General features: G+C 38.7%; 1 protein-coding gene across 1 annotated transcript in view; it reads right to left on the reverse strand.

Annotated features, from left to right (window-relative positions):
• The window catches only part of LOC132398222 (fibronectin type-III domain-containing protein 3A-like), a 135,326-nt gene that overhangs the window by 41,146 nt on the left and 81,142 nt on the right, over positions 1–13,038 (reverse strand). Inside the window, exons 9-11 of the mRNA XM_059977340.1 lie at positions 8,104–8,261; positions 4,837–4,896; positions 2,295–2,433 (exon numbers count right to left, since the gene is read on the reverse strand). Of these exons, the coding sequence (XP_059833323.1) occupies positions 2,295–2,433; positions 4,837–4,896; positions 8,104–8,261 (357 nt within the window). The remainder of the gene's footprint in view (positions 1–2,294; positions 2,434–4,836; positions 4,897–8,103; positions 8,262–13,038) is intronic.

The following is a 13,038-nucleotide window of genomic DNA, read 5'->3' on the forward strand; positions in this document are numbered from 1 at the left end:
ATGGAGATTTATACAGTGCAAAACAAACGTGTCTATTATATAATTCATAACAATAAGGAAAAAGCACCCAAAATAAAATCATATATAGTATCCCACTACAAAACTCCAGGCCAACCATTTCAATGTGTAAAAGGAAAATTAATCGAAGAGTTCGACCCCACAGAGCTGTAAATATATATAGAAAAGAAAATATAATGTCTACTACCAAAACTACAATGCAATTCATATCAAATGAAAACCATAAAATTTACAGGGAAAAAGCTGGAAGTAAGTGATTATAGTACAAAAAAAAAGAACAAACTTATTCTAAAGAGCAGTTATGAAAGTATTCAAGAAAAGGTCCCCACGCCTTATGAAACTTTATGTCCGAATTGAAAAGTGAATGATAAATCTTTTCAAGGTCTAAACAGGACATAATATCACTAAGCCATTGAGCATGAGTGGGTGGGGCAATATCTCTCCACCTGAGAAGGACTAAGTGTCTAGCCAAAAGAGAGGCAAAAGATAATGTTCAACATTTAGTCGGACTCAAATGCATGTCTACTTATTTCAGTTTTTAGTAATTTTTATTTCTAAAGCTTTTTTTGATTCAGTAGATTCTATTATTTCATCCTATCTATGGAAGGGCAAACGTTCCAGACTTAATAAAGCTCACATTCAAAAATCTAAAAAGGAAGGCAGTATGGCCTTGCCTAACTTCCGTTTATATTATTGGGCAGCCAATATTCATTGTCTTACTTTTTGGTCCTTCTTTCATAATCAGTCTGACTGCCCAAAATGGGTGGCAATGGATTTGAACTCTATTCAGGATCTCTCCATTTCTGCACTTCTTGGATCCGCACTTCCTTGTCACTTGCCTAGACTAGTTGTTAATCCTCTTATTAGACAGACTCTGAGAATATGGGCTCAGTTTAGAAGATATAATGGCCTTCATGGTTTCTCTCTCTCCCTAGTCCTATTTTACACAATCAGCTTTTCCTACCTTCTACGCAAGACTCAACATTTCATGGTTGGTACAGAAAGGGCATTAGGCGTTTTGAAGATCTTTTCATAGATAATCGTTTTGCAACTTTTCAATAACAATCTGTAAAGTTTAACTCACCTAATACTAATTTCTTTAGATACCTTCAAATTAGACATTTCATTAAGCCTTTAATATCAAATTTTCCTGAGATGCCCAGTTTCTTTGTATTAACCCATTGCATAAAGGTTTAATATCTACTATTCATAAGTTAGTGATCTTAAGGTGTGCCCACCTCAATAAAATTAGAACTGCCTGGGAGCATGATTTAAATATTTCTTTATCTGCTGTGGTCTGGGATTCAATTCTTAAGTCAGTGAACTCAACCTCTTTATGTGTTTGCCACTGCCTTTTGCAGTTTAAGGTTGTACATAGGGCTCATATGTCGAAAACTAAATTATCACGGTTTTATCCTGACATTAGTGCCATTTGTGACAAGTGTAAAGGGGGTGAGGCTTCATATGTACTGGGCTTGTCCTAGCCTAGAGAAATTCTGGAGAGAAGTTTCTTTATCTTTATCCCATATTTTTAATTAGAACCTAACCCTCTGATTGCTCTTTTTGGCAGCCCATTATTCTTTTGTGACACTGTCCCCTTGTCCTATAAGCCTCAGTTTTAAATGATTGCCCCCTTACCCTGTAATCCCTAAAATCTTAATTGTATTCCAAAGAATACAGATCGAACTTCTTTAGCCACTTGTGATAAGAGCAACCATCCCAGCTATTAGTTAAGTGAATTTCATTTGGACAGATACCAACACCAGTATATCCTTTATTAATTAAAGGAACTACAATTCAGTACTTCAGATCTAGTATCACTAGCATCCTGCAAAATTGTAACAATACTTCTCTATTTCTAAACTCTCGTACCCTTGCAATAAGTGCCACTATGACATCTGCTTTCTTAAGACCTTGCTGCTGACTGTGAGATTCATGCACAAGAACATCTAGATCCCGCTATTTTCTACCTATTTGCAGTCTCTCTCCATTTAGTTAACAATCTAACTTTTCACTCCAACTTAAGGAAACGATCTCTACGTTAAACTCTGTCAAGTATTTGCTCACCCAATTAACCAAGCTATATCACCGTTACAGAACTCAAATATCATAGGTTGCTGTCAAAGTCATTCACAAACTTGGGTACTTCAGTTCTCCCCTTCCAGGTCATTGCTGAAAATTGATCCTTTGGGAACTCCACCCACTACATCCTCTAGCATGAAATAAAACTTAGTGTTTAAGTCTCTTTGCCAACAGAAAATAATGAAAATTCCTACCTTCCATTGCAAGCTCAGACTATTTTTTGTTCTACTAGTTAGTTTTGGTGGAGCTGGACAATCAGGTTCAATAATTGCAGTGGTAAAGCTTGTCGGTTCTGAAGCAGATCCTTTTACTGAGTTACACATTGCTGAAACTCTGTATCAGAGGAAAAAAAGCCATTTTATGAGCAGTCTACAACAGCATTTGTGACAGAATTTACTTCTATGTTTCTAGAATTAATTTGTCAGAAACACAAAAACCTTTACTACCACTGAACTATACCAAGTAGTATGACAGCTTATATGACCTTTGATGATATCCTAGCAATAAAGATGCAAATTTATAAATAGAATTTCACACATTTAGTCTGGGATAGTTGAGAACAGGGAAACTATTGTTCACCTTTTTTTTATGGTCATGCTTGTGATAGGTGAACTGGTAGCCTAACCTCTTTCTGATGAAAGTGACCAAAAAAAACAGGAAAATCTGCAGAGAGAGAGAGAGAGAGAGAGAGACACACACACACACACACAGTGTTGACTGTTTACTCTTTTCCATAGATGCTGCGTGGCCTGCTGAGTTCTTCCAACATTTTGTGTGTGTTGTCCTCATCAAAGTGAAACTGCTTCAGGCACAGGTGAATGCACTGTTTGTCTTAAAATGATACCCACATTATATCAGGGAGGAGATACATCTCTACTAAAGGCGGTGTAAGGCACTCCATCCTTCCCCTACCCTGCAGGTCACCCTTGGGCAAGGTGTAGCACCTGCTTAGCACAATCCCCCACTGGATCAGGGTCACGTGAAGCCATCGAAGCAGGTGATCAGTGACTGTCTTGTGAATTCACCTGTGCCTGAAGCAGTTTCACTTTGATGAGGACAACACACACAAAATGTTGGAAGAACTCAGCAGGCCACGCAGCATCTATGGAAAAGAGTGGCCAGTTGAACGCAATGGCAAACCATTAATGTAGAAAAATTTGGCAAGAACAATCATGGTCAATACGCCATGATCACTCACATCATATGAGGAGGCACAAAATGATGACAATGACGATGACCCATTTGTCTGATAGTCAGAGGTTAGGAACTGCAGCTGCTTTTCCCATTGGTTAGCTGCCTGGTGTCCAGTTTCAAATATCCTGGGTATATGGACAGCACGTGTGGGAGGTTCTTTCTCTCTCGCTCTCTCCCTTTGCTTAAGGCAAGGGGTGCACATAACCATTGGGAAGGTATGCTCTGTGCACGCTTTTAGCTCAGTATGTTTATTGAATATTCAGCTTTATAGTTTCTGTAACTTAGGGAACACGAATGTTTGGTCGAATTTTTACCGCTTGTAAATAAATCATTAATATACATTTTCACAGTCAGTGTTCTGTCTCACTTGCCAGATCCACAAACCTGATTCAACATTACACCATCACATAACTCAGCACATTGTTTACCCATAAAAAGATCAAGTACAGGAAGGAGTCATTGCTATTAGTGATAAAATATTACTTTGAGTGCTGCTTAAGAACTGGAAGTGTGTCAAGTTTAACTGATGTAGAGAGTAAGGAAACAGCCTTTTCAACTTCTTTTAATATACTAAATGTGCTGGGTAATAAAGTGATTGAATATAAATGGGTAAAACTGCACTGGAATCAGAAATATATCTGAACACTTGGATTAACTCACAAAACCTAATCCTCTTAAGATTTAAATGATCTTTGTATACCCGATCTTATTAATATGGACCACATTTAATTCCACAAATAAGCCTGCTTGAGCACCAGTACTCAAACCACATCAGACCACCAGTCAGCTGGGTGAAACACTAGCTCTATTTTGCCCTCCACTAACACAGCCTGAGCTATTCAGCATCTCTAGCATTTTCTTTTTATTTCAGATTTCCAATATCTGCAGGCTTTTGCTTTTAGCTAACAGATTGTAATATAGAACAGTTGATGCACAAGGAAATTCAATTGCAGAACAAACTAAATATGTATAAATATGGCCATTGTTCAGAGGATTAATGATTAATCTGGTGCTAAAAAAAAGAATGCCAAGATTTAGCACTTGCTGAAGTTCTGATACCAGCACGGCAATAGGACTGCTGCAATTAGTCTCAGTTGAAATACAAATCAACCAACATTCTCATTGCAAGATGAAGTTCACTGAATGCACTTGAAAGGTGGGCAATGACAAAGTTGGGATAATCTCTTGGGATGACCAAAACGTTTGAGAAATTGTTTGTACCTGGAATAATTAGTGGGGAAAATGTGAAAAAAATGCAAGAGGAATGTTTGTAATAAATGGTTTTAAGGTGAACCTAGGAATCAATCTCAAAAACGTTGAATATCACAACAACCAAACATAGGTCACATTTTTACTTGGTGATCACAAACTGGCCTAGCTACCAAAGTCTTTACATACCTCATTCCTTCCTCCCACTTCTTTAAGCAAGTTTCTAAATCAAACACTCTCTACTATCAATACAAATCAATCTAAATTTCATTATTTAAATGAACCATGTGTAAAAGAGAGCACACAAATTATACACACAAAATAAGCTTGTACCTAACATGATATTCTGTGGCAGGTCGCAGTTCAGATATTGTGACTGTTGTTTCTTCACCACTGGAAAATTAAAGAAAAGACTTAACTGAAAAAAGTAATTTTCATCTGTCATATAACACCTATATGTCTCTTCATGTCTATTATTATACCAAAGACCAAGTCACTTAATATAATATGGTCTTGGTTTTGACATCATGAAGTCTTCACTGTACCCTTCCTTCCAGCAATTCCATACAACCTTTTATTTCCTGGGAATAAATCAGTATTCTATCAAGCTGCTACATACAGTCTCCTTTATTCCATGAATTTCAATCTTGATGATGAAGGGTAAAACTCCAATAATCCATTTTTCAACTATAGGATATCTTAAAGATTCAACTTCTGGGGCACCCTTTCAACCCACTGCAGCCTCTTCCCATGCATTCCTTCCTAGCTCACAGTAGGGCCCCAGTTATTTCATTCTCTTTAAACTGACCAGAACCCATTTCCCATGTTTCTACCTTAGTGGGTTCCAGAAAAAGCGAATTAAAAGTACTTTGTGGTACTATAGGAAAAACCTATTTCTTCAGAGACCATCACAGTCCTGTGCCACAGAAGTCCTGAGTGAGTCAGATTATTGGAGTCTTACATATAACAGTACTTGCATACTTCCCTCATTAACCCCGAGTGTTCTTGAGTTAGACAAAAACTGCCTTCAAACAATCTATGCTGCCTTTTTCTAATCAATGTACAGTCATCCCAATATATGCTAACTTTGTTTTTGATTTATTGTTTCTCAATCTTTTCCCCACCACTGAGATTAAACTAAAACTAACTGAAAAAGGATCTAGGGCTTTCCCAGAGTATATGATGAATTACCTTTTCTCAGGCTTCCAGCTTGGTACAAGTATTGATCACAACCACGTTTCATGATGGAAATGTCGGTTATAATCGATATCTGTATGTGCCTGGAAGCCCGAGGATAGTTTATTCCTTAAAACTAACTGGTCTGCAGGCACAGGTTATATCATTACATTCATTATTGAACAAGTTTATAGCATTTGCAATTTTCCACTCCTCCAGTATCATCCACACCCTGTTAATATATTCATGATTATGGCCAGAGCCCCTGTAAATTCCTCTCTTATTGACTCCCCTGTCCACCCAAGATGCCTGCTGTCTACCCCAGTTTATTCATTCACTTTGCCCACACCAGGCTTTTTCCATACATCCTCGTATTAGCCCATCCAGAATCTCAGCCACATTTTCTTCACCAGGCTGCAGAAGCACCTCCTTCCTCGGTAAAAGCTGACGTAATTTCAGTCATAGCCTCAGCTCCATGAAGAAAATAATACAGGCGAAGAGCAAAAGGGCTAAAGACAAACGTTGAGTTGTATACATCAGTGAGAAGGTTTTACTACAAAAGAATCAAAGTGAAAATGAAGACTAAAATAAAAAGGTAAAGGTTAGCTGCCAGCATAAATGGGAATCCAGAACTGTTATATAACACACACATTATGGAGATTCATAGTCATACAGCAGGGAAACAGGCCTGTTAGCCCAATTCTTCTATGGTGACCAAAATACCTACCTGAACTAGTCCCACTTACCTACATTTGTCCCACATCCCTCTACACCTTTCTTATCCATGAACCTATCCAAATGTCTTTTAAATATTGTAATTGTTCCACCTATACTACTTCCTCTGGCAACTCATTCCATATTCCCACCACCTTTGTGTGGGAAAAGGTGCCTTTCAGATCCTTCTCAAATCTTTCCCCTCCCACTTTAAATCTGTTTCCTCTAGTTTAGATTCACCTATTCTGGGAGAAGACTGAGATTCTCTACTCTATCTATGCCCCTTGTAATCTTGTATATGGCCCTTGTGGCTAAAGGGATCAGGGGGTATGGAGAAAAAGCAGGTACAGGGTTCTGCGTTGGATGATCAGCTATGATCATACTGAATGGCAGTGCAGGCTCGAAGGGCCAAATGGTCTACTCCTGCACCTAATTTCTATGTTTCTATGTAAGTCTATCCAATCACACCTCAATCTCCTTTGCTTCAGGAAAAGCAGTCTCATCCTATCCAATCCTTCCTTTAACTCAAGTTCTCCAATCCAATATATTGTAAAAGGGTAGTACACGGAGAAAAGGGGCGTTCAGGGACAATAATGCAACCTTGCACCTGGTTACGCAAGACTCAATGGAGTACTTTACATCTCTCTTTACCTGAGAAGGTGCTTCCAAAGTAACAGTCAAGGAAGAGATAGCTGAGACACCAGATCAGCTAAAAACTAAGGGTACTAAAAACTAAAGGAGCTTTGAATAGGTTAGTATTTGGAATCAGATGCATGCACTCTCTACTTTTGATAGAGGTACAAAGGAAATTTCAGTGGTACGGTAGATCTCGATAGTTAGTTGCGTTTAGTGGTAAGGGTGAAAACTGGAGGAAGTCTGTATTGCAGCCTTCATGATACAACTGGAAAGACATATGATAAGGAAGAATTTAGGAGATGAAAAAGAAGGAGCCAAGGTGAAGAAATTGTGAATTGCTCTGGTAGAGATCTGGCAGATATGTGCCAACTAGTCTTCTTTGTTGCAACCTTCTACAATTCCATGAATAAATTCCCATCTCAGGTCCCTAATAACCTCTCCCATCACACACCCTTTACCTGCTACAACCCTATAGAACATTTTTACTTTCTTTTTCACATGACCCAACTCACCAAGACTCTTCTGTCAATCAATATTTTATAGTTTCTCACTGCTTAATAAGCATCGTTTTCTATTCTTTCCAACAAAGTAAATAACCTTGCAGTCATCTATTATACTCTATCCGCTACCTCCTGCTCTCTCATTTCTCAGTGCTTCTTCTTCACCTGTCATCAACTTTTTAAAATGTTATCAGATACAAAGATGTTTACAAACAGAGCTAGCTGTTCTCTTCAGTAGGCATATGGTGGCCTGAGCAACTGTGCTCTAGGCATTAACTTTTGGTGATTCACATCAGCTATCATAATGTCATACAATATGGAAACAGGCTCTTTGGCCCACCTGGGGCGAATCCAACTGGTAAAACTAATGGCTCTCTACCGTATGTTCCCATGACTTTAACTATATGCATCAAATGTTTAGGCTATGGAGAAACTGATCTTATGAATAACATGCTGGGATTAAAATGAAGTTCAACCTGCAACATTACAGAATGCCCCAAAGACAGCCCTGGAATGCTAAAAGTAAAACCTTAAAAAGGTAATGATAAAATTAAAATCAAACCAGTACACTTACATATAAATCACTTTGAATTTCTCACTTGTGCCAGTGTTTGATATTGAAACTTCATATGTGCAATCTACTTGTAACTGATCAACATTATCATCCAAATCCACTGAACTGGAGGGTGGAGTCCAAGACAAGACAACTGATTTCCCTTTAATTTCAGATACCTAAAATCAGGATTGTAATGAAACACAGACACATAATGTTACCAGGATGGTAAAGACTGAACCTTTAAATGTGGAAAAGTGTTCCAAAACAAAAATCAAACAAACAGATGCACAATCAAAAGGTACTGTTAATCAGGTGACTGAAAGCCATCAACGGAAAGGAGGTTCTGAGAGAGGGTTAGGAACAAAATTCTGGATAGAGAACATTTTTAGTACAGTTAAAAAGATCTATTTTTCCAAGACCTAAAGTATGTTATATTGCAACAAGGGAATTAATCACAGGATATGACATTTAAGTGAGGCATCGGGATAAAATTTCAGCTGCAATTGAGCTGAGGCTTTGGAATTGCCATTTGGTATCCCCTCTCCTGCACACAATAAAACAAGAAAGATCGAGCGCGAAACACAGAATACAAAAACCGCAAGACTGAAAAAAGTCCAGAATATTATTGTGTTCATATTATTTTATGTGCTGTATATAATATACAGTATGCACAGTGTGTGATTTCTGGTTGGCTGCCGGTGTCTAGTGGTGTTCCAGAGGAGTTCGTAGCAGTTCCACGACATTTCACATTTTAATAACCTGAATGATGAAATTGATGACACTGAGGCCAAATTTCCTGATGATACAAAGATAGTTTGAATAGCAGGTAGTTTTCATGAAGCAGAAAGTCTGCAGAAGGACTTGGACAAATTAGTAGAATGAGCAAAGAAGTGGTACATTGGATACAATGTAGGAAAGTGTATGATCATGCAGTTTGATAGAAGGAATAAAGGCATAGGCTATTTTATAAATGGTGAGCAAATTCAGAAATCAGAGATGCAAAGGGATTTGGTAGTTCCAATGCAGGAATCCTTATAGATTAGTTTGCAAGTTGAGTCAGCAGAAAGGAAAGCAAATGCAATGTTAACATTCATTGCAAGAGGTCTAGAATATAAAAGCAAGAATTTAAATCTGAGGTGATGGAAGGCACTGGTCAAACCACACTTGGATCTCTATGAGTAGTTTAGGGCCCCACATCTAAGAAAGTGTGGGCTGGCATTGGAGAGGATCTGGGGAGGTTTACGATAATGATCCTGGGAATGAAAAAGTTAACCTATGAGGACCATTTCATGGCTCTGGAATACTTGCTGGAGTTTAGAAGAATGGGGTGACTTCATTTGAACCTACCAAATATTGAAAGCTGTAGATAGAATGGATGAGGAAAGGATGTTTTCAGTAGCAAAGGGCATAGCCTCAGAAGAGGATGTTGATTTAGAAGAGGAATAAAGAGAAATTTCTTCAGAGGATGGAGAATCTGTGGAATTCGTTGCCGCAGACAGCTGTAGAGGCACAGTCATTAGGTATATTTAAAGCAAATGTTGATAGGTTCTTGTTTAGTAAGGGTGTCAACGGTTATTGGGAGCAGTTAGGAGAATAGGGTTGAGGGGGAAAATATATCAGCCATGATCAAATAGCAAAGCAGACTCAATGGGATGAAAAATACAATTCAGCTCCCATGTGTTATGGTCTTATATTCTATTTATTGGCATGTTTCATCTATGGAGGGGAATAAACAGTTGACATTTTGGGCTAAGTCCTTCACAAGTCCTGATGAAAAGTTTATTCACATCACATAGATGCTGTCTGAATTACTGAGCTCCTCCTGCAAGTTTCCAGCATCTGCAGTATTTCTTGTATTTAGTACCAGCACACTTGCCTTCATTGAGTACAGGAGTTGGGAGGCCATATTACAACTGCTCAAGATGTTAGTAAGACCACATTTGGGGTACTGTGTTGAGTTCTGTTTGCTCTGCTATAGGAAGGGTGCCATTAAACAGGAAAAGCATTAAAAGGATTTAACTAGGGCTGGGGTTCACTTAAGGGGGGGGATGCTGGATAGGCCAAGGCATTCTTGCCTGGAGTGAAGACCTTAAAGGTTTATAAAGTCATGTGGGCTATCGACACACAGTCTTTTCCTCAAGGTATGGGAATTCAACACTAGTGGTTTAAGTGAGAGGGGAAAGATTTAAAAGGGACCATATGGCGGCAAATATGTAGAATGAACTGCCAAAACAAGTAGTAGACAAGTACAATTATAACATTTATTTCACATCTGGACAGGTATATGGATATGAAGGGTTTGGATAAAGGTCAAATGCAGGCAATTGGGACCAGCTCAGTCAGACAATTTGATCAGTATGGACAATGGCTTGTTTTCATGTTCTCTAATCTCTCTTAACATATTCCTTTACATTTAAGGATCAGTAAAAAACATTCACAGCACCTTGGTTCCCCTGGACTACTTTAATATCATCCCATTTCATCATTATCAAACATACAACAAACCTTTGTACTACCTTTAAGCTTCTTTCTCATGCTCCCAGCAGTTAATCTCACGTTATTAATATGCCAGTTATCTACAGCAAAATAGTTTTGATTCAAAGCAACTGACCTGAAACATCAACTCTGTTTCTCTCTCCAAAGATGCGACCTTCATCTGCAGAGCATCTCGGCACTTTTGGCTTTTAAATTAATGCGCGCGCACACACGCACACACACTGAGTAGCTCATTAATGCAAATATCTAACCAGTCAATCATGTGGCAGCAATTCAATGCGCAAAAGCATGTAGACTTGGTCAAGAGGCTCAGTTGTTGCTCACACTAAACAACAGAATTGGGAAGAAATGTACTGTAAGTGACTTTGTCCGTGGAATGATTGTTAGTGACAGATGGGATGGTTCGAATATCACAGAAACTGCGAATCACCTGGGAATTTCACGAAAACAGTCTTTAGAGTTTACTGAGGATGGTGTGAGAAACAAAAAGACATCAATAAGCAGCAGCTCTGCTGGCAAAAACATCTTGTTATTGAGAGAAGTTCAAGATGAAAGGCCATTCTGGTTCAAGCTGACAGGAAGGCAACAGTAACTGAAATAAACACACTACAACAGTGTGTGCAGATGAACATCTCTGAATGTACAATACGTTGAACTTTGAAGTGGATTGTCTACAGCAGCAGAAGACCATGCCGGCAACCATCCCCGTACTCAATAAAGTGGCCACTGAATGTACTGCGTCTTATCCAAAAATGGATGCAGAACTAACAGTCTCACAGCAAGACTGCTTAAAACATTAAGAGGCAGAACCAGGTATCGTAAACGAACATTCAGGAGATAATTCAAAAGATCTTCAGATACTTTGCCAGAAAAATCACATTAATGAGGAAAAGGGAGAGGTAAAGAATAGTTTTTGAAGGAGCCAGAAGTTCAAGCGGTATGGATAGGATGAGAAATTATTGTTACAGATGTGCTATCTATTATTAATTTGGTATGTAAGAAATAAATTATGGATAACTACAATGAGGTGAACAAAGAGAAACAGACCTCTCCAAAGGTGGCAGGAAACTATTCTACATCACACATACAAAGGATGTAATTCTGATTCAGACTGTTTCAGTCCTGTGATTGTAACAGAAAACTGAAAATTTAAATAGTTGTGACGGGGGCAGGTAGGTATTCCCAACACGTTCAATGATACAAGTCCAAGGATGAGGAGGGGTTATACAAGAACAGAGAGATCAACTGTGTTTTTGAGGACCAGTGTAAAAACAAGTGCTTGATGGGTCAGTGGCCATTAATTGGGCTAAAGGACCTGTTAGTCTGCTGTACATTTCTTTGACTGAAAGCATCTGCATATTTTCTGTTTTCAAAAGAGAGCAAGGGACAATGGTTGAATATTGAAAGCTAAACAAATGACTCAATTCAGGTCTTTCAATGACACTGACATGTGGTGGCATTCTTCTGTCCTTTCTTGGAAAGAAGAGTTAAATTTCTTTTTTGATAGTCTGGATTGGTTCCCAATCATTAGAAAACAGATTGGATACCAAGTAACTCTTAACATGTAATTGATAAGCAAAGGATTATTTCTTTTTGCACTCTACCTTTCAATCAGCAGCATAGCGGTTAATGCAATCCTTTACAGTACCAGTGATCATGGCTGGGGTTCAATTCCTGTTGCTGTCTACAAGGAGCTTGTATGTCAACAACAGAATCAAATTTAATATCACAGGCCTATGTCATAAAATTTGTTGACTTTGTGGCAGCAGTACAATGCAACAGGGGAAAAATGTGAATTACAACAAGTGTAGATATATAGCTAATTAAGTAAATAGTGCAAAAAATAGAAATAAAAAAGTAGTGAGGAGGTGTTCATGGGTTCAATGAACATTAATTGGATGGCAGAAGGGAAGAAGCCGCTCCTGAATCATTGAGTGCGTGCCTTCAGGATTCTGTACCTCCTTTTTGAGAAGAAGGCATATCCTGGGTGATGGGGGTCCTTAATGATGGACGCCATCTTTTTGAGGAATTACTCCTTGAAGATGTCCGAGATAGTTCAGAGGTGAGTGCCCATGATAGAGCTGACCAAGTTTACAACTCTCTACAGCTTACTTTGATTCTGTGCAGTGCCCCCGCCCCTTACCCAATGGTGATGCAGTCTGATAGAATGCTCTCCATTGTACATCTGTAGAAATTTTAGTGTTTTTTTAGAGGCATACCAAATCCTCTCAAACACCTAATGAAATATAGCCGCTGGCTTGCCTTCTTTGTAGCTGCTTCAAGATGTTGGGTCCAGGTTAAATCTTCAGAGATCTTGACACCCAGGAATTTGAAATTGCTTACTCACTCCACTGTGAGGATTGGTGTGCATTCCCTCATCTCACCCTTCCTCAAATCGCCAATCAGTTCTTTGGTCTCACTAACATTCAGTGCAAGGTTGCTGCTGCAACACCTCTC

This window comes from Hypanus sabinus, chromosome 8, assembly GCF_030144855.1.
Source record: "Hypanus sabinus isolate sHypSab1 chromosome 8, sHypSab1.hap1, whole genome shotgun sequence".
Taxonomy (NCBI): domain Eukaryota; kingdom Metazoa; phylum Chordata; class Chondrichthyes; order Myliobatiformes; family Dasyatidae; genus Hypanus; species Hypanus sabinus.